Here is a 21,616-nt window from a genome sequence, read left to right as displayed (position 1 = left end):
GAGGCGCCCGGGAGGGGCTGGGACTCATACAGGGAGGACATTAGCACCTAGGCAGGTTTCTGTGCACGCGCTCCCTCCTCCCTGCGGGGCAGGACCATGGAAGTGTGAAGGAAAGGCAGCGTGACTCCAGTGTGCCTCATTCATTCATTCGTTCGTTCGTTCATTCACCAACCCACTCTTTTGAACATTTACTTCATACCAGGCACACCTGGGGCATAATGTTAAAATTGCTCTTTGAGGTGTGGGGAAATGCTGGTTAACAGCCTTTAAAGATTAGGGTGTCAGCTGGGTGCCAGTGGCTCATGCCTGTCATGCTAGCTACTGAGGAGGCTGAGATCTGAGGACCATGGTTCAAAGCCAGCCCGGGCAGAAAAGTCCATGAGACTCTTATCTCCAATTAACAACTAGAAAGCTGGAAGTGGCGCTGTGGCTCAAGTGGTAGAGTGCTAACCTTGAGCTGAAGAGCTGAGGGACAGCGCCCAGGCCCAGAGTTCAAGCTCCAGGACTGACATAAACAACAACAACAAAAAAAAGGATTAGGATGTCAATCCCCAGAACCACAAAAGAAAAAAAAATATTAGGGAAGGGTGTAATTTAAAAACTTACAGTTTACAGGAGTGTAAAACAAACTTATAAAAATCATGATCTTCAAGTAGTTGGACAAAGGGGATTTAATTTAACACATCAGTTTGTGAGTACCACACACCTGCCACCATTCTCCGCCACCTGTCCCAACCCCAACGACCTCCTAAAGCTACCTCGTTGCATGAAACGATGTTCACAAAGAGCCTCCAAGCTAGAATGCAGAGCTGTGTACACAGAGCTGTGCAGTGCGCACACTTGATCTGGGTGATTAAGGAAACCATGCAGTACCTGTCCTCCTTCACACTTACAGTGTTCTGAGGACAACAAATTCTTGCACATGAACTCTCCAGTGATCAAACATCATGGGTGCAAACGCTCTTGACTGACAGAACTGAAGGGCCAAGAATCCTCAGGGTCACCTGGCAAGGTGGAGCAGAGCCGAGGAAGAGGCCTGTGCTCACCTCTGGGCAGGGTTCTTTAATGTCACGCCACACTCCAGACATGTGCTGTGAGAGTGGACAAATGAGCTGGAAGGAAGGAAGGAAGGCAGGAAGGAAGGCAGGAAGGAAGGAGGGAAGGAAGGAGGGAAGGAGGGAGGGAAGGAAGGAAAGAAGGAAGGAGGGAAGGAAGGAAAGAAGGAAGGAAGGAAGGAAGGAAGGAAGGAGGGAGGGAAGGAAAGAAGGAAGGAAGGAAGGAAGGAAAGAGGGCAAGGAGGGAGTGTAAGGGAATTAAAGATAGAGAAAAATGCTCCAAATGATGGAGCATTTACAAGGGATGAGTCTAAACACCGTCATGGGCAGTGTCTGCTTGCACACCTCCAGAGGCCCCTGGTTCTCCTTCGTAGACAGCCTGTTGCCTGTGAGCAGCATGGAAGGTTCTGGTGCTGCCTGACCTCCTAGACTCGGAGCTGTGCAGCCGGCTCACACTGCACCTGCTTCTCTGGGCTGCTACCTTTTCATCTGCAAGGTGGATATTCAAGCCCATGACTGTATGCATCTGTAGCAAAATGGCACAAGTAAATGTGCACTTAGCTTGGGTCCTGCAATGGGGTGTGTAGCACGTTACACTCACAGGCAGGTGCAATGGGGTGTGTAAGCACGTTACACTCACAGGCAGGTGCAATGGGGTGTGTAAGCATGTTACACTCACAGGCAGGTGCAATGGGGTGTGTAGCACGTTACACTCACAGGCAGGTGGCCTCCAGGGCTGTGCGAGGACATTCGACCTCAGTGCTCGCTGCAAAGGCAGGCCTCTCTTAGTCAGCGGTCCCATTCTGGCACATGTCTGTTTCACTGTGTGATCTTTCTTCTTCCTTCCCAGAGGCCCTGGCTGTGGAAGAAACGCTCTCTCGGCTGTGCTCTGAGCTACAGGTAATTGGAGCACTGACCTTGGGTGGAAGGAAGGGGAGCCTCCAGGCAGGAAGCAGAGGGCTGCCTGTGTTGAGCAGCCAGCCAGGCTCTGAGCACGGGAGACAAGGGACAGCCGGGGTTCCGGGGAGGGGTCCCCGGCATGGGGTGGGGACTGTGCGCTGCGCAGGCTGGAATGCTTGGATCAATCTCCCAGGCCAGAGGAGCCATGAAGACGCTGGGGGGCCATTCCTAAGAGGAAAAGGAACTGCTAAGATTGGTTTCTACCACAGAACACTAACGGCATCAGAGGTGTAGGGATTTTTCTCATGCTAACCATAGCTCAAGGTCAGACGATCAAGGTCATTTGGTCCTATAAGCAAAAGTTGCAGTCCTTTAAGACTTACCAGGGGCGGGGCTGGGGCCTCTCCTGCTTTTTAAATCGGGGGCAGCCAGGCTTCCCCTTTCAGTTGGATAATTTGATCAAATGGCTCAGCAAACTTTGGAAACAGGTTTTTAACTTTTAGTGTGGTTGCGGAAAGGATACAACAAAGGATGTAGACGAAGAGGTGCATAGGGCGGGATCTGAAAGGGGCGAGGAGGGCAAGCTTCTGTCCCTGAAGCTGGGCACGGTCACCCTCCGGCAGATAGGATGCCACCAACCACATCTGTCCAGGCCCTGCTGGTTAGGGTTCTCAGGGAGACTGCAGGGCAGAGCGCCGCTGGATTAAACCTGCCCGCTGACAATCGACATGGTCCCCGAAGTGGGAAAATCACCATGCATTCGTCTTGAGTAGATCTTTCTGGTAACCAACCCCCAAGGTGAAGGTGTTCGAGGGTCCAAGGGTGTGAGCCACCCTATTAACATAAACTCAGTGGGTCCGAAAGGACCTTAGGAATAACAAAAGACACCCCTGAAACTGCTCCGCTGCTGCAGACGCTCTGTGCCAGGAACTGGGGAGACGAAGGTACCTCACCCCTCAGAGGGAGTGAATCTGATGGTGGCGGGGATTAGTGGCAGTCACACCAGCACGGGTACCGGCATCACGGAGTGGAGGCACATCTGTTGTGTCGTACTGAGGGAAGTGTTTCCATGTCCCTGTTCATTTTCTGAGGATGGGTGCCGGACTCCGCCCGGGCTACCAGCATCCACAGCAACTCGGTCACCTCTGATCCAAAGCGTTTACCCAACACGTTTCACCAGAGGCCATGCCTTGCCTCCTTTCTACCCCCAGATTGGGGGAGGAGGGAAGGAAGTTTGCTGGATCTTGACTTTGAGTGTCTGTGTTGCTGCTGCGGCCACTACTTGTCACTGCATTTTATTGTTACTGCTGCAGGAGGGGGCCGGGTGACCAGGAGGGAAGGGTGAGTGGGATCGGCATGAGTCTACTGCATGAGTACCTGGCCGGCTGGGGAGAGATAAAGCCTGCCCTCTCCCCAGTGCTGCTCCAAACCAGGCTCACCCACACACCCTGCCATTTAGACAGAGAACATCGCCACCTGGTGGCCATGTAGCGAATCTATGCGTCCATCTCAAGCACCTGCTCCTGCCGCAGGATGGAAGGCTGGACCCTGCTTTAGGTGATTTAAGACGATTTGAACACCAGAGCTCTGCAGCAGTGGTTTTCCACATACCTTTACTCTGTGTGAGCCTTAGGACGGCTCCTGAGCATCTGCTAAGTGCTGGTCACTCAGAAAATTAACGTTAGGGCGTAACATACCCATGGGGAAGAGCAGCCAGGTCTGCAGCCTGAGCCTGGAGATAGGAGCAGGCTCTGTGGAGCAAGGAGAGGGGGTGGGGTGGGGAGGGGGGCTGGTTCTGTCTCAGAGGGTTCTGGAAACACGCTGGCTTGCCAGACACAGGGAGGGCAGTGTCAGACATCCAGGCAGAGGGAGTGGGCAGCGTGAGGCCCAGCTCCCAGCCAGAGACACTGCCGGCAGTGACCAGGGCCGGAGACCAGGGCCGGCAGGAGCTGGGGCTGCAAAGCCTGGGGAAGAGCAGCGGGGGGGGCACACCCCGCCATGCAGGATGAGCAAGGAGAGGGCGGTGCTCCCTGCACAGGGCAGAAGGGTCCTCAGGAAACCCAGCCCAGCATTTAGAGACCTCAAATCAGTCAGGGACTAGCAGAGTACCTGCTGGAAAATATCCTTTTTTTTTTTTTGTCAGTTGTGGGGCTTGAACTCTGAGCCTGGGTGCTGTCTCTCGGCTCTTTAGCTCAAGGCGAGCACTCTACCACTTGAGCCACAGTGCCACTTCCTGTTTCTGGTAGTTCACTGGAGATAAGAGTCTCATGGACTTTCCTGCCCAGGCTAGCTTTGAACCTTGACCCTTAGCTCTCAGCCTCCTGAGTAGCTAGGATTATAGGTGTGAGCCTCCCTGGTCTGCAGAAAGCCCTCCTAGCCATGTGTCACAGGCATCTGTGAGCGCAGCGAAGACCTCCCGCCGCTTCTTTAGAAGCCGCTTTAGCCTTATGTGAAGCCATTTGTCTAATCAGCTGGCGGGGGGGGGGGAGAGGATAATGGTTCCCCAAACATGCATCATGAATAGCTTCCTGTCTTGTGCTCATTTGCCCTGGTGGCTGAGCTCTGAATTCCCACCTGTGTCAGAGGTGGAGGGGAGTCGCAGGACCCAGAGCTGGAATCCCAGGAAGCCCGGGCTGCAGCATGGCTGTGGAGGTCACGCACAGACACCAGGGCACCCGTGGATTTAATGTAGAGTTCACACTTTCAGCCAGGGTGCTAGGACGCAAGGATATGGAGAAGGGCAGGCAAGGAGGGAACGCGGCAGAGACACAAGCCACAGGTGTCCGGAAGCCCCCGAGAGGGCTGTGGCCGCCCTTCAAGGACAAACTAAGGCAGGAGAGGTCAGTCTCAGAGTTGTCAGAAGTAAGTCACTAGAACTGAGTTCTTGTCTTTCTTTTTCCAGTCCTGGGGCTTGAACTCAGCCTGAGCACTGTCCCTGAGCTTCTTTTGCTCAAGGCGAGCACTCTACCACTTGAGCCACAGCACTACCTGAGCTTTTTGTGTTTATATGGTGCTGAGGAATCAAACCCAGGGCTTCGTACATGCAAGGCAAGCACTCTACCATTGAGCCACCTTCCCAGCCCTTATCTTTCTTTTTTGTTTTAAACCAAGGCTTAGACTCGAACTCGGTATCTGATGCTTTTACTCACTCGCTGGTGCTCTACCACCTGAGCCACACCTCCTGTCTTTAGAACTGAGTTTTCAGTGGTTTCTAGCTGAATGGTAAGGCAAAGCAAGATGCAAGGAGGAGGATTTCGGGGAGATAGTGAAGGAGGAGGATTTCGGGGAGACAGTGAAGCCAGACTGAAGGCTTGGCATTTCCCTGGGGCAACACGGAGCCGAGCGTTGGGACAGCAGGGTGCTGGTCCCCAGCGAGGGGTTCAGGTTGGAGAATCCAGCTTGCCCTCCTCCCCTCCTCCTCCTCCCCCGCGTGGAGGTTTCCCAGGGACCGTGCCTTTGTCCCAGGAGCACCCTCATCCTGCCCACAACCCTTCATTTCCTGACTGCGCCTCCCTTCTGCACATTCAGATGTTGAACAATCCGGAGAAGATAGCCGAGCAGATCAGCAGGGACCTGGCCTGGCTGGCATCCCACCTGATGGCGCTGTGGACACAGTTCCTGGACGCCGTGACCCTCAACTCCCAGGTGGCCACTTACCTCACCCAGGAGCACCACACCCTGAGGGTAAATGGCCTATGGCGACACGCGCATGCGCCAACCCCACCCAGCTGTTCTCCTGAGGACATTTTTACTAGAGTTAGTTCACTGAGTGGGATCGGAATGGGATGGTTCCAGACAAACGAGCTGAGGAGAATCCCCCATGGATGTGCAGGGGGACACAGTCCACTTATGGCCCCCAGACCCAGGCCTCGCCATTCACACCACACCTGCTGCCCAGAGTCCCACCAGCACAGGGCTTGTCATAGGACATTAGAGGTACTGGTACTTTAGAAAGTATCTGGGAATTATATGTTATTGTAGAGATGCTGTACAGAAGAGTTACAGTTACATGAGTAAGGTAATGAGCACATTTCCTATCGAGCATAGTTACCGCCTCCTTTTTCTCCTACTATCCCTTCCCTCGCCCTCTTCCCCCATCCTTCCCCCTCCCCCCACAAGTTGTAAAGTTCATTTCCATCATGATGTCTTGTGGGTATCCTTGTTGCAATGGGTCATCCTGTGTCCTTGTTTCAGTATTTTGTTATTCCCCTTCACCTCCCCAATTAGACAAATGTATATACAAGATGCAGGGCACCAAAAGCAAGTATAGTGACAACAGGGGATATACCATAGAGGGAAAAACATACAAAAGAAACAAAAAAAATCACAGAGTACATTAAAAACAACAACAAAGAAAAACCTCTTGTGTCCATATCTTGGGGTTCATTTCACTTATCATCATCTTATATGGTAGAAAAGTGCTTTTAAATATAAGGACTTGTCTTAGCCCCCCTCTCTCTCCTTCTCCCTCCCTTCCTCCCTTTCTCTCTCTCTCTCTCTCTCTCTCTCTCTCTCTCTCTCTCTCTCTCTCTCTCTCTCTCTCTCTCTCTCTCTCTGTGTCTCTGTCTTTGTCTGTCTGTTTCTCTGTCTTTCTCTCTCTTTCTCCCTCTTTCCTTCTCTCCCTCTCTCTCTGCTGTACTGGGGATTGAGCTCAGGGACTCATGTTTGCTAGGTAGGCACTCGACCACCTGAGTCATACCTCTAGCCCATTTCAAAATGGTTGTATTGAGGTAGGGTCCCCCTTAAGCCCTGGCCAGCCTGGGTGGCTAGGGCTGACAGTGCATGCCCTCCCCACACCCAGCCATTGTGCGGGGCTGGGCCATCCAGCCTTTTCCCCTCTGCTCTGCTCAGCCATTGGTGATGGAGTCTCGTAGACTTGTTGCTGTCTGGTCTGCTCTCACTCTGGGAATCCCCGGCTCCAGCAGCCCACGTGCTAGGATGAGCCCTGGGAGTCCCGTAGCCCAGCCTCCTTGGTGTGTTTCTTTACCACAAGTTTGGCACCTAGGAGTAGGTGGTATTGAACAAAGCCGATCTTCTTGCTTATAGCGAGAGGAGTAGAAATCTGAGGACACACCTGCAGGGCTGGCTCTGGAAAGTCTGCTTAGTCTCTCTCCATATTTTGGTTGTGGGGCTTGAACTCAGGGCCTAGGCGCTGTCCCTGAGCTCTTTTACTCAAGGCTAGAGCTCTACCACTTTGAGCCACAGTGCCACTTCTGGTTTTCTGGTGGTTCATTGGAGACAAGAGTCTCACGTTCTCTCCTGCCAGGGTTGGCTTTGTACCAAGATCCTCAGACCTCAGCCTGTTGTGTAGCTAGGATGACAGGTGTGAGCCTCCCGCACCTGGCAGTCTGCATTTTTATAAGAACTGTTTTCAGAGGTCCCACACTCAGTTAGAAGGATTAACACACGAGCACAAAGCTGGTAGGAAGCCTTGCAGGAACAGATACATCAACACGCATGGAATTGATGAACTGGATGTGAGCTGAGCGCTGGGCAGGGGTGAGGGCAGCGGCGGACAGCACAGACCGACCACTTCACATCTTCAGGCATGTGTGAGAGCTTTCTTCCAACCACAACTGAATACGTACCGGTTCAACCTGTCAATTTAGAAAGTAGAGGTCCTCTCCACCCAAAGAATTACATTGTTGGTATTGTCTGGCTTCTCAGGTCCGGAGGTTTTCTGAAGCCTTCTTTTATATGGAGCACCAAAAGCTGGCAGTCCTGACCTTCCAGGAGAATCTGTAAGTGACCCCAGTGTCCACTCATGCCGTCCTCCTCCCTTCATCCCACCCAGGTCCTCTCTCCTTCATCCCTGGCTGTGACGGAGAGAAATCCGCTCCCTTCTGCCAGTCCCCTCTGCAGTTCCTGGGCTGCAGAGGCGGGAGCTGCAGGGGTCAGAGAGGGTCACCAGCCAAAAGTTCCTTTTGTTGAGTGTCATCCTGGCTGTAGGGACGCCATCAAGACTTGCTCCATCCCTGCCGCCAACATCCTCGTCTACCTCTCTGAAAAATAAATCCCATGCAGGTGGTGTGGTCACAAGCCATGGCAGAACAGACCACAGACCCGGGCCGCCCATAGCTTTGTCACAAGCACAGCTAGCATAATCAGGAAGACAGAGCAGCTCTCTAATGAAGAGGATTGATTGGTGGCTGTTTAAGTTTGCCTTCTACCAGAAAAGACTGAGAAAGATGGAAGAGGAGTCCGAGGATAGACGGCAGCTCATGCTCTCTCCTAGGCTCCTTGGCATGGAGGGGCAGAGACTCCTCTGAGAACTTTAGTCTCGCGTTCCACAAGTCCCTTTTGGTTTTCTGAATGATTACAAGGGTGGGGATAGTGTGCCCAGGGGAGGCCTCAGGTCCCCTAGTGGGAGGAGCAAGCTGTGGGATTCCCACCTGCATTCTGCCCTGCGCTTGCTCTATCTGCAGAGTCCGCTGGCATTTTCAGTTGGGTTCTGAAGTCAAGGGGGCACCAAGGAAAATGTGTCTGCTTGTTACACTAGCGACTGCAGAGGTGGCTGGGGTCTGTCCTTTACCCATTCATTTCTTCCAGCCTCCATGTTACACCACCTGAATACACTTTGTACAAGTCTAACATCAGAAGAGCTAGACCCACCAATATTACTGTAACTTTAAGGGTTTTGAGCACTATCTCACGAACCCAGGACTGTGGTAAGGTACCAGTGGCCTGGGGTCACAGGATAGAAGGTACCCCTTGGGGGGGGTTAGTTGGAGCCGTGGCATCAGTGGGGTGGGATGGGGGACCTTTCTGTGGTGGTTGTGAGGAGGGAAATTGAAAGAGCAGCAGAAAGGGGTGGGCAGCTAGCCAAGGAGAGGGCTGGGCTGGGAAGGTGGCTCGGTGGTAAGAGTGCTTGGCTAGCATGTGTGAAGCCCAGGGTTTGATTCCTCTGCACCACATACACAGGAAAAGCTGGAAGAGGAAGCAAAGTCCTCACTCAATGGAGGGAGAGATTGGCTCAGGTAGGGCCTTAGGGACCAGGGAAATAATGTAGACTCATAGTAATTATAGCTAATACAGTTTTAACCTGCAAAGAGAAATTTGGACCCTAACTTCAAATCTCATATACATGGATTGAAGTCTGGATGCTCCAACTTGTGACATCAAGTTGTTGACTGAGACCCTCTGAACTTGGTATACTAGATTTAAATGGAGGGAGAGTCCTTCCTTCAGTGATTATTTCCTTAGAGCTGCATTCGTTTTAGGTGTAGGCTATTCAGCAGTGAACCATGTAGACAATTTGTGTATCCAATGGAGTTTATGTTTTGGTAGTAGAAATGCTTAGGCATAAATAGAGAAGAGTGACAAATTGTGATATATTATGGAGAAATGCACGCATGTGTGTGTGTGTGTGTGTACACACACATAAGAGGAACAGCTAGTACAATTTCATGGAGTTGTTTGAGTAGGGACCTTGCCAGGTACAAGATTGTGCCCTAGGAGATTATATTTTCTTATAGAGTCACTTTAGAGATTGGAGAATGGGGGGCAGGTGGCAGCAATGAGATTCAAACCCAGTCCAAGCTGGCTTGGATTACTTCAACAATAGGTCACCACTGTTTAGCGGCCTGTGAACTCAGCTTCGTAGATTCAGGACAGGACTTGTTAAGTGGAGAGGGCGAGGACAGGACCGGACACGACTGAGCAGGTGGGAATGAGGAGTATTTGCGGAGACTGTCATTCTGTGTCTGTGTCTCTGGGAGTGTGAGTGTGGGCCAGCTTGTCACGGAAGGCGGACAGCTTCTTGCCACCCAGGTGTTGGGCGTGAGTCAGTGGCCGGCTGTGTGTGGTCATCCGTCCGCTCTGTCTCCCGGGGCATTTGTGTGGTGGTGCTTCTCACGAAGTAACTGTGAAGGAATGTTTGTTGACTGGATGTGGAAACGAGGAAGCCCACGGAGACGAATACTGAAGCCTTCATTTCTGTGACCTGGGCATTGACCTATTACTTTGACCCTCATGTTTTCTGTGCCCAGATTGTAATATTGACTTTTTAAAACATGTATTGATTCTATAAGATGCTCTATACCTAGGGTTGTCTCATTTGATGGTCACATTTACCTTATGAGGCAGCTACCGCTATAAAGAAGAATCAACAAATTATATATCAGGTGATGTACAGGGTAAAAAAATCAAAGCAACGTGAGGGGCCACAGGAGCGCTTTCATTAGGGGAAGGGGTGTCTTCATGTCCTTGCCCTGGCCGCGCAGAGTGCGCAGGACAGTCCTCTGCTACTGTCTTCCATTAATTATCACCTGATAATTGCTAATCTTCCATCTTAGGGTTCTCCAGAGAGACAAGAACCATAGGGCAATGTAGAGGAGAAGGGGTTTATTCAGGAAATGGAATCAGCGATGGAGGATGGGAGAGCCAGGGGCTGAAGATTTCAGGATCAGGGAGCTGGTGACAGACTTCTCACTCCAAGGCCAAAGAGCTGAGAGCCTAGAAGGGTGCTGATGTGAGCCCCAGGTTCCAAAATATCTCAAGAACTCAGGGTTCTGATAGCCAAGGAAAAAAGACAAATGAGCATCCTGCCTCTAGAAAAAGAGAATTGGGCCTCCATACTGTGTGTGTGTGTGTGTGTGTGTGTGCGTGTATGTGCATGTGTGTGCGTGTGTGCGTGTGTGTACCTCCTGAGTTCTTGAACTCCTGGGACTTGAACTCCTAAGCTCTATCCCAGAACTACTTTTCTGTTCAAGGCTATTATGCTACTGCTTGAACCACAGCTCCATTTCTGGCTGCTTTGCTATTTTATTGGGGATAAGAGTCTCCTTATGTTCCTGCCTGGGCCGGCTTTAAACTGCAATCCTCAGACCTCAGCATCCTGAGCAGCTCAGATGACAGGGGTGAGCCCCCGGCGCCCGGTAGGGCCCCTACTTTCATGTTGCGCCAGATGATTGGAGGTGCTCACTGGGAGCAGATCCTCCCCCAGTCCACCAGCTTACACTCCACTCTCCGCTCTCAGACACAGCTGGGACATGCCAATCATTTTATCAGATGCCAGGCCTCTGGAGTTTTTTTTTTAAGCAGAAGCATTAAGAAGTATAACTGTAATGCATTCCCAATACAGTCAAAGTGGTGTCTGCCATTAGCCATTACCACCCTTGGCCATATGCAAACCCATACATATCTCCCTACACCAAACCTAGTCTCCAGCATTGTACACCCACCCCACCTCTCTGTCCAGGAATGTGTAACACAGTGCTTGGAAACTGAGCTAGGCATGGAAGCTTCCAGGTGAGGCTGGCAACAAAGTCCATCCGTTCCTGTGGCTGGGCCTGGGGGTCCTACATAAGAGACTTCTCAGGCCCTGCGGTCACAGACTGGCAAGGACTCCCGTGGACCCCAATCATCTTTAGCCACTGTTAGAACACATGCTAAGCAATTGTGTTAGTTATGGGCCCCATGCCTGGGAATCTGTATTTTAGAAGGACCTTGGGTCACACACAGCTCAGACCTGACCCTCCTGCTCTTGCTGTTTGCCCAGCGCCTTTCTCATGACTCTCGAGTTGCAGACCCAGATTAAAGCTCAGTCCAAAGTGTCTCCATGCGTATTCAACACATTACTCAGTGCACTGCAAATCACACTGGAAGTTCCGGATTCCTTTCATAGTATGAAGTTCAGAGCTGATTGACACAAAATCCCACTTAAATACTCAGAAAACATGAAAGTCTCAAGTGTTCAAAGATGATGTAGCAGACCCATCCAATAGCAATGGAAGAAGGAAATAAAATATCCACATTTAATATAAATTGATGTGAATTTCATAGGCTTACTTAGTATGGGTTTTATTTGAAATGTTACACTAATGATCATTTATGTGTCTAGATTCACTTCCTGGTATCTGTTGATGAGAAAACTGGTTAGAGAGGTTGTGCCAGACCTGTGTCGAGTTCCATGGCTGTGAACTTCCAGAGTTCAGGCTGTTCCACAGTGAGACACAGAGAGACAGACTGATGGACAGACAGACAGACATGCATGCTAAAATTCTCCCAGATCCACAACCTTATATTATGCTTTTCTTTCTTTGGGGGAAAATGATTGAGTCGTTGTGGAGAAAAATTATGGAATGTTAATGTCTTTCACTTCCCAAGCTCAAAAAAAATCTCTGTGGAAAGATTTAAGGAAAAGGGCCATTATTTATCCCATCTTTAAAGGAAAAACTTCATTTTATTTTTTATGATCTTTAGTTGTACAAGGAGGTTTCAATTCGGCTTGTCGGTCTGTGAGCAATGCGTCTTTATCTATGTCTCCCTTTCCGTTTGTTTCTCCCCTCCCCTCTCCCAACACCACCCATCCTTTCCCAGCACCACCCATCCTCTCCCAACACCACCCATCCTCTCCCAACACCACCCATCCTCATCTCATCTGGGAATGAGAAATTGTGATTATTCCAATGCCTAGAACTGAATTCCTGTTGGTGGAAAATTGTTCAGGTCATAGAGAATAAATAATGGATATTTCTTAAATCCTACACAGAGCAGCCAATTAAAAACATGCTTCCTGAATTACAGGAACTCAGGTTGAAGCTCCCACATTCCACAAAAAAAGGCAATTAGAAAAAGAGGCTGTTTAGCCGGGTGCTGGTGGCTCATGCCTGTCATTCTAGCTACTCAGGAGGCTGAGATCTGTGGATCATGGTTCCAAGCCAGCCCAGGCAGAAGAGTCCATGAGACTCCAATTAACCACCAGAACACTTGAAGTGGAGCTGTGACTCAAAGTAGAGTGCTAGCCTTGAGCAGAAAGCTCAGGGACAGTGCCCGGGACCTGAGTTGAAGCCCCATGACCGGAAGGGGGGCTGTTTAGGTGGAGTTTCTTTTAGATTTTTTATTAGCTTCTATTCTGATATTTCTATGCATGCATTCAAAGCACTATGATCGTACCAAAACGTGCCTCAGACCCTACGTGGAGGAGTAAGAGTGGACGAAAATCCGATTTAAAGTATTCCTTCAGTGTACTTGTGTGTGAGATCCCTGGCTGTTTAGAAGGTCAGCTAGCATTCTTGCAGCATGGCGTATACTGCGTTCCACTAAATGGTACATGACAGACAACCTGTATCTCGCCTAACCTGACCCTCCAGAACTGCTGACACCTGTGTCTGGATCAGTTCCCGCACAAAGCAGCCTGTCCTGGAGTTTGTTTTTGGCTGAGAGGTTGGCGTGGGTGGATGGACAGAGTCACTGCCAGGCTCTGATGGGACTCTTCTGAACACGCTCATGGGGTGAGAGGGTGGCTGGCGCGTGTAGAGTACTTCCGCCTGCTTAGACGCTCATCCTCTCCTGTTCTCCGCAGGATACAGACCCACAGCCAGCTTTCCCTGGACATCCGGAACTCGGAGTACCTCACCAGCATGCCCCCGCTGCCCGCAGAGTGCCTGGACATCGACGGAGACTGGAACACGCTGCCCGTCATCTTCGAGGACAGATACGTGGATTGCCCGGTGACAGGTTGGTCTTACTTTGCTGTTTTGCAAAGACTGAAGAAAGAGGCTATGCAGGTGGCTCCTGCCAGTGTTACCACAGCGAGAATGCAGGAAGGAAGGGCTCCATCAGGCCTGTGCGGCCCCAAGAATTAAGGCTGACCCACTTTGCGAAAGATTTTATTTCACTGGTACCGGTAACCCAACCATTCAACCAGAGACTGATTAATGACTTCTTCCTTGATCTCTTCTAGGTGGAATTGTGCCTAGTACCTGTTAGGATCACAATTCCTTGTCTTCTTGTGCGTGTGTGCGTGCGCACGCACACACACACACACACACAAACACACACACACACACACACACACACACACACACACACACACACACCAGGACTGATTAAGCATAGATGAAGATCTTGTCTCTATTGTGCATCTCAATTATGAAGTCATTTTGGAAGTCTGGTGCAGTGGCTCACACCTGCAATTCCAGCTACTAAGAAGGGGATTTGATGCCAACCTTTGCAAAAAAAAAAACTAGCAAGATCCCATTCCAACCAATCATCAGGCACCGGGTGTGATGGTCTGTGTCTGCCAGCCCATTTAGATGTGAGGCCATACTTTGGAGGGTCCTGGTATGAGGGTATACTCCAGACAAAAAGACACAAGACCCGAAAAGTAACTGAAGCACATGAGGGCTGGAGGTGTGGCTCAAGTGGTAGAGCACCTATGCCGCAAGCCTGAAGTCCTGTGTTTAAATCACAGTATCACTAATAAAGGAAGAAGAAGTCATCACACTTTAACTGTAGCAGCATTGGGTTCAGCCCTCTGTGAAGTGCTTGTTTTGTGTCATGAGCCAGAAGAAAAGGCTCTTGGAAGCAGGGTGTGTCTGGGCTCTGGATGGAAGGCTCCTTACCATGAGGAAAGAGCAAGGGTTTCTGTGCTTCGTTTGCATCTGTGTCTCCAGATGGTGTCACACTTTGCTCACTGTCCAACTCCTAGTTGGACAGGCCGGGATCCCCCCTTCCGTCTCTATTGCCGCTGCTTGACAAAGGAAAACCAACCAAGAACAGAAAATTCTAGGTCCTTAAGTCACAGGCCCATGTGCTTTATCTCTAGAATCCTGTAAACACCATCACAAGCCATTTCAGCCAAACAGGCACAAAGAGAATGAATATTGAGCAATACCATTTATGAGTGATGTGGTCATAAGCCAACAATCAAAGCTGACTTCCCTATGAGGTCTTTTAAGCCACAGGCCTAGGTACCTATCCTTTTAGTGATGGACCAAAATGAAATTCTACCATCTGAGACTTGTAGCTTGTTTCGGAATCTAGGTGATTTTCCAAGGACAGTGCAAAAATGTATCTGTGTGCTTGATTTTCAGCTGCACCCTGACATCTAGTGGTCATCCTGTGTATGACAGCCAAAGTGACTACCAGGCTACTACAGGATGGGTTCAGTTTCCTACAGGGTGGGGTGTGTGCGTGTACAGGGTGGGGTGTGTGCGTGCAGGTACTCACATACATGTAAACATGTGGCGGTGTATCGGTGTGTATAATGTAGGTATATATATGCATACATATATGTATATGTGTTCATCATTTATAGACTATGTGGAGCATTAGAGAAGAAAAGAGATAAAAACTCATGGTTAGACTCTCTCATATTGCCAGTATCTTGACTTCTTGTAGATTGTCTCCCAGACTTTTCCTTCCAAGCATTAGCAGACAGTCTATGAATATAAAATTCAGCCCTGCAACGCAGGAGTGTGTGAACACTACATATCTTCATTGCTCTTAAGTCAGCTTTGCTTTCCTTATGAGACTCCTTCCTTTGAGCATCCCTGGTAAAGTCAACCCCCACCTTCCTGGGCCTCCCTTGCTCCCTTGCTACCCTCTCCCTCTCCCTTGAAGGTCAGTGCCTTTGATGCTTCAACTCAGCAATACATGGCTAGCAGAGTTCTTCCTGTGGACATCTGCCTTCAGGTTTCTCTAAGCCATTTATTGTCCCTATGTATGGAATAGTTTAGGGCCAGTACCTCTTCTTTTGCAGCCTCTGCTCTGCCTGAGCCTAGGCCTCCAGCCTCAGGGTCAGGGCTGCAGCTGGGTGACTCTGAGGCCTGGCTGTCTCCCTGGGGCTTCTCCACACACACCATCCTGATCTATTCCCATCCTCCAAATGACCTTTACAGCAAGGTCTGTATTGCCACTCAAATGTAATTCTTTGCTTTGACCTCCTTCTTTTGTCACAAATGACTTTGAGAGTACGTTAGTCCCAAATTCAAAAGTATAGCAATATACTTTTTTTTTTCCTCATGAGTTTGGGGGCACTTATATAATACCTTGCCATGGCGTTTTCAAAAATATTTGTCATCTATCCTTTACTCAGGGCATAAAGTGGGAAGTAAAAGAGATCCACTTCCATATTGAAAACACAATGTGGGGTCGTGATCAGCCATTCACCATGACTTGTGCACTGGTTTGTACCATAAACCCGAGCTCCGTTCCAGGCTCCCAGTGAGCTTGGTTTGTGTCAGTTTGTGAGGGCTGGGCGGATAGCACGATTGCGTTGTTTTCCCAATGGCCAGCATGTGAAGTTGGACACAAGGAGTTGCAATTTCTACCTATCTGGGTCACAGTGAATAATGGACAAGTCTACCCTTGAAACATTAACGGCAGTGCCAAGCACAACGTAAGGAGTACAATCCCACTAACAGCACACACACACCTGGAGCTATCTCCTCCTTGCGTCTGACCCTCGCCCATCTCTCCGGTTCAGGGTTATAATTCTGAGCCTTACTCATGGCTGCACTGCTTCTTTGTTGTCCTTGATTCAGCCTGTCTTAGTTGGCCAGGGTCAGGCTAATACAATGCTGCATGTTCTAAGAATGTATAAGCTGTGCTTGTAACATGCTAACCATACCCCTTATTGATCCGTGAATAGCTAATGTACTGTGGCCTCTCTCTGCCTAACCTCCTGCTCTTCCCTCCTCTCTTCACTCTTGCTCTATCCATGGCCCCACAGAATCCTCACCCTAGAATTCTAAGCACTGCCCACAATGTCTCCTTTCTAGTGTGACCCCTGGATGCTGACCATATTCATTTTGGGGCTATTTCTTTTCCACTGGTTGGATGACTGGTGTTTTCATTGTTACTTTCTTTTTGTTTTCTTTTTTTAAAAAAGTAGTTTGTGTACAAAGAAGTTGATGTTCAGCAAAGCGATTTATGAATAAAATGCATCTTGATCAGTGTTTAGGAATACTGGCAATGACGTGTTGATTTGACTAAGGTAAGGAATACTCTGGAAATCGGGTTCAAAAAACAATCGTGGCAGCAACTTGTCAAACACAATATTTTCACAGGGATCTCCTGCTGAGGAACCTGATTATGAGAGTTTCAGCTTTCTAGAAGTAGCGGTGACACTTCCTAAGCCTGGTCCACTGCTGAAGTCAGAGAATTTTACACACATGGAATGTCAGCGTACTATTATTCTGGGATTTTGTTTGTTTTTGGAAACCAGTACAACTAAAGAGCATACTATCTTTTGTTTTGTTTCATCTCTGTTCTACTCTCAATTCATTTCATGAATACAACTTATCAAATATGTACTAGACTTGGTCCTACCCCCTGGGGCAACAGAGAATGAACATAAGTTTCTCTCTCTCTCAAGTGGAAAAGAGATGCACGAAGCAGATCATCCCCTGGGTGATGAGTGGCACCATGCGTGTATAGAAAACATGCTGGGATTTGTGGTGGACGTAGGCAAGATCTCACAGAGGAAGGGAAATGTGCTCAGTGTTTTGGATGCACAGACTGCGTCCATGTAATGGAGACATCATTCCTTGACCTTGTCATGAATCACACTCAGAGTGAGTGATGATCCTGTCTGAAAACCCCATGTGGTTTCCAACTCATGTCCTGGTGGTTTACTCCATAACAACACTCAGAAGAGATGATATTCATTTCACATCTATGAAAACCATCTGGAAGACTTAAACCTTTCGGGGGAAATAGTCTCCCTTTTTGGTTTTGTGTAGATGGAAAATGAACAATGTATCACATTGTTCTCTGATCAGAACTGTGCTAAAGACAGGCATGGAAGCATTTATGCTTGTCTGAGAGAGAGAGAGAGAGAGAGAGAGAGAGAGAGAGAGAGAGAGAGAGAGAGAGAGAGAGAGAGAGAGAGAGAGAGAGGGAGAGAGAGAGAGAGAGTGTGTGTGTGTGTGTAAGAGAAAAACAGAAGGAGGAAGAAGTAGAGAAGCAGGAAGAGGAAGGAGAAGGGAAAAGAGAAGAAAGAGATAAGGAAGAAAGAGAGCAGAGAGAGGAAGGGAGAAAAGGGAGAATACCTTGCCTTAAATTTTTCAATGCTTTGACTTCCTGCCATCTGCCTATAAAAAGAAATAATTCTAGAAGCTTCCTGGTGGCACGGCTATCACATGGGATAATTAACCTGGTTAGAGCCATCATAGTTAAGAGTGCTTTCTGAAGAAAGCAGAAATCTCCTTCCCCATAAGAGACCTTTCCTACCTACCGTGGCGGTGACTGTGAGTTATGACTGTTCTCAGCTGAGGATCTGCTGATTCCTTCCAGGGGCGGGGCTTGTTATCTCTGCCAATTAAAGAACAACAGTAAGCTAGAGAGGTGTTGAAGGTAGACAGTAAGTTTCTTGAGGAAAAGTAGAATGGAGGAATTGGTGACCTTCTGGGCAGGAAACCATTCCCTATCATCAGGGGTAGGGGGTAGGGGTGCGGTGGGGGAATCAGAAGCTTTTCTGTCTGGTTAGCTAGGTATTAAGTTCCTAGTCCCTTAGGAAAAAGGCTTTGCCTACTAGATTGGATGCCTGTTGGCTTGGATTTTACCTATCCTGGAGCAAAAGGACAAAAATCAGGGCTCGCCTTCTGATTTTGCCTCTGGTCTAGGCATGTGTGCGCTGGAACTGGAGTTCCCTGAACCGTGGGGGGAACAAGAAAAGTGATTTATACTCTTTATTTCCCACTTTGTTGTCTATCCCTAACTGCCTGAACAGGGTCAGGTACCTGTCCCAGGAATGAAGAGAAAGTTTATTTGGCTATCATTCTGAGGCAGCATGTGTCTGATATTTTCATCAGCAGTAAGGTTTGTGGAACTTAATCACATGATTAAACACATATTCTGTTAGAGAGAGAGAGAGAGAGAGAGAGAGAGAGAGAGAGAGAGAGAGAGAGAGAGAGAGAGAGAGAGAGAGAGAGAGGGAGAGGAGAGGAGAGGAGAGGAGAGGAAAAGTATATTTTCGTTCCACCATTCTACCCATGTCCACAGTTTCAGAGTTGTGAAGTAGCAATGTCAAGCTAGGTTGCCAGTCAGACCTTCCTGGCTGCGGAGAGATCTTCTTACTCGACAATACTGTGTGTGAAGAGATAGAGAGAATATTTACAAGTGGTGGTTACTAAGCTACCTTTGGTAAGTATAAAGTAAGTAATAATGATAAGATCGGAGAGTTTTCCTTAGCACGATGCAAATCAGACACTAACTGTGGTGATTTAGGTCAGACTTCACATTTAGGAGCACAGTTCCTCATAAGATTGGCTTCATTTTAGACGCTAGATGCAACCTCAGAAGTTCTGAAGCCTTCCATGCGTCCAGCTGTTAGGTTTGAGAAGATGAGGTCTGTGAGGTTCTAGATCAGAAGTTGTATTCTCAGTGTGTCAGTCTTGGGACAGGGCTCATGCTGTCAGTTAGAGCAGGTCCGCTGAACTAGAGATTGAATTCAGTCTTTTCCCAGATGGCAGACAAATATGACTTTGTCTCCAGCTCTGTCCACCCCTGTCCAGTGTATGTCATCAGGATAAACTATTTCGGGTTTCGACATGAGTCACCTGGTTAGCATAAACAAGATAGAGCCCAGAGAACAACAATAAAAAGAACTTCTGTCAGTTGGGAAATCTGAAAAATCCGAAGAGAATTTCCTCATGACGCAGGCACAGAGCACTCTCAGAATCTTCTGCGTTCAACACATGCAGACATTCGCTACTGTGAGGACCCCAATTTGGGAACTATCCCACCGTTTTCTCTCTTTTCTTTTTCTGCAGGGCATAATTTGAGTCTTTACCCTAATTTCGACGTCCCAGTGACAAGCCCGGCAATCATGGATCTGAAAGGAAAAGACGAGAACCACATTGTCACCCCCAAGTCACCTTTCACGCAAGACTTTGTCCTGTCCTCTGTGAAAGCGCCCCAGAGGAGCTCTGACAAGGAGAGCGTGGGAGGCCCACGGCCTGGTGGGAGCGCGCCCACGACGCACCACGTGGACGTGTGCTCCGAGTCTCAGGTGTACCTGACCATAGGCGAGTTCCAGAACAAGGCAGGCGTGGCCAAGGACGAGGGCTGGGCTGGCCAGAGGCCTGCGGTGAAGACCTACGCCCTGGCAGTGGTGGACTCGCCGCGGAGGAGCAGCACCGGCCCAGAGGACGGACGGGGCCCGGCCCTAACCTACATTGATGTGAAATCCAGCAATAAGACCCACCATCCAGGAGACCCCAAGCCGCTCCCTAGTGCCCCCTATGAAAGCCGGGGCTGCAGAGACCACTCCGGTCCCCACAGGACTGTGCTGGGCCAAGTGGGAGCCGGTGGAGGTCACCAAAGACTGGCCATCTCCGAAGCGGAGCCCGAGGCCCAGCAGGGGCTGCTGAGCTTGCCGCTCACCCCGGCCGAGCCCCGCGGGGAGCCGGGGAAGAAGCCCAGCACAGAGGAGCTGTCGGGGCCATCCGGGGCCATCCAGCGGTCTTCGTCCCTCATCTCCGACTCGGGCATCGAGAGCGAGCCGAGCTCCGTGGCCTGGTCGGAGGCGCGCAGCCGGGCCTTGGAGCCACCCGGGGATCGGGACGGCGCGCAGCCATCGGCGCGCAGGCACGCGCGGCACAGGAACTCGCTGGAAGGGGGCCACGCCGACAGCCACGCGGGCAGCCACGCGGGCAGCCACGCGGGCAGCCACGGCAGCCTGCCCAGCGGCACCCAGGCCTCGCTCACCTCCATCAGCTCCCTGCCCTTCGAGGATGAGGCGCGCGAGCCAGCGCGCACCAGGCTCACCAAGTCGGCGTCCGCGCCCCACATCAGCAGTCCCGAGGATGCCCAGCGCCTTGGAGGCTTTGCTGGAGACGTGGAGACGCACGGCCACGGCCACAGCCCCGGCTCCCCGGGACGCGGGAGCTCCCCATCCCGCATGGGCTTCGGAACCCATGACAGCGCAGCCGGCCACGAGCTCTCTGGCACAGTCACGGACGCGGACAGGCCGCCGGGCCCCGGGTACCTGGACCTCCCTACAGGGGCCAGGGGTCCCCTCGATCGTGAAGGCCCCGATGGCAGGACTGAGAACACCGCCACGGGTGTGGAAACCAAAGGTCCCCACCTGAAGCCACCACCATCACCACCACGCCAGCCTCCTGGGACCACGTCGCGCCCTGGAGCGCTCGTGGAAGGCTCACAGGACAGGTCCACGGGGCACTCCCTGAACACGCCCTGCAGCTCCCCACGCTCCACCCAGGACACGGAGGAGGAACCCGAGGCGCGCGCCCCGCGCCCCGCCGTGCCCCACGCCGCGCCCTCCCAGGGCTGGAGACACCAGGAGCTGAAGGCCGGCCCCGCCACGCTGGGAGCCCACCTGAGCCCGGCCGAGACCTTCGCCCTGGACAGCCTGAAGACCGTGGAGGTGGTCAACCTGTCCGTGTCCTGCACGGCCACCTGCCTCCCCTTCTCTTCTGTGCCCAAGGAGACCCCGGCCAGGGCCGGCTTCGCCTCCAAACACACCCCGGCCCCCATCACCCACCAGCCTCTGGGCTCCTTTGGGGCCATGTCCACCCACTCGGGCCGGCTGGAGGAGGACATCAGCGAGAGAATGTCCAGGTAAGCCGGCGGTGCGCGCCTGCCCCTCCAAGACGCTCAGTTCCCCACGTGCTAGTGAAGCAGGGAGGAGTTGTAAGTGCTCACCTAAGTGAGCCAAGTGCCAAATAGTGCCGAAGTGCCGAATAGTGAGTCTAAGGCGGTGATAATAATGATCAAGAAGCCAAGCTCATGATAGCATACTTGGATGCTCTTCCACAATTTGCTGCCTAGAAATCTAATATATCAAGATTCCCCATGTATGTGTTTGATGTTCAAAAAAAACCCCAAACCAACCAGGATTATTCCCACAGCTCCTAAATAAGTTTACCCTACCCCCATCCCAAACTTATTAATATTTTAGAAATACCTTC

At 50.6% G+C, this 21,616-nt stretch overlaps 1 protein-coding gene across 3 annotated transcripts in view; it reads left to right on the top strand.

Moving 5' to 3' along the window:
- The window catches only part of Fam135b (family with sequence similarity 135 member B), a 247,518-nt gene that overhangs the window by 205,142 nt on the left and 20,760 nt on the right, over positions 1-21,616 (top strand). For all 3 annotated transcript variants that reach the window (XM_069991457.1, XM_069991456.1, XM_069991459.1), the window contains exons 9-13: positions 1,906-1,955; positions 5,484-5,639; positions 7,623-7,696; positions 13,261-13,415; positions 19,457-21,266. In XM_069991457.1, coding sequence (XP_069847558.1) covers positions 1,906-1,955; positions 5,484-5,639; positions 7,623-7,696; positions 13,261-13,415; positions 19,457-21,266 — 2,245 coding nt within the window. The remainder of the gene's footprint in view (positions 1-1,905; positions 1,956-5,483; positions 5,640-7,622; positions 7,697-13,260; positions 13,416-19,456; positions 21,267-21,616) is intronic.

This window comes from Dipodomys merriami, unplaced genomic scaffold, assembly GCF_024711535.1.
Source record: "Dipodomys merriami isolate MVZ:Mamm:240054 unplaced genomic scaffold, mDipMer1.0.p SCAF_4, whole genome shotgun sequence".
Lineage (NCBI taxonomy): Eukaryota > Metazoa > Chordata > Mammalia > Rodentia > Heteromyidae > Dipodomys > Dipodomys merriami.
The sequence above is the reverse complement of the archived record's forward strand: the minus strand, read 5'-3'. Positions and strand labels throughout refer to the sequence as shown.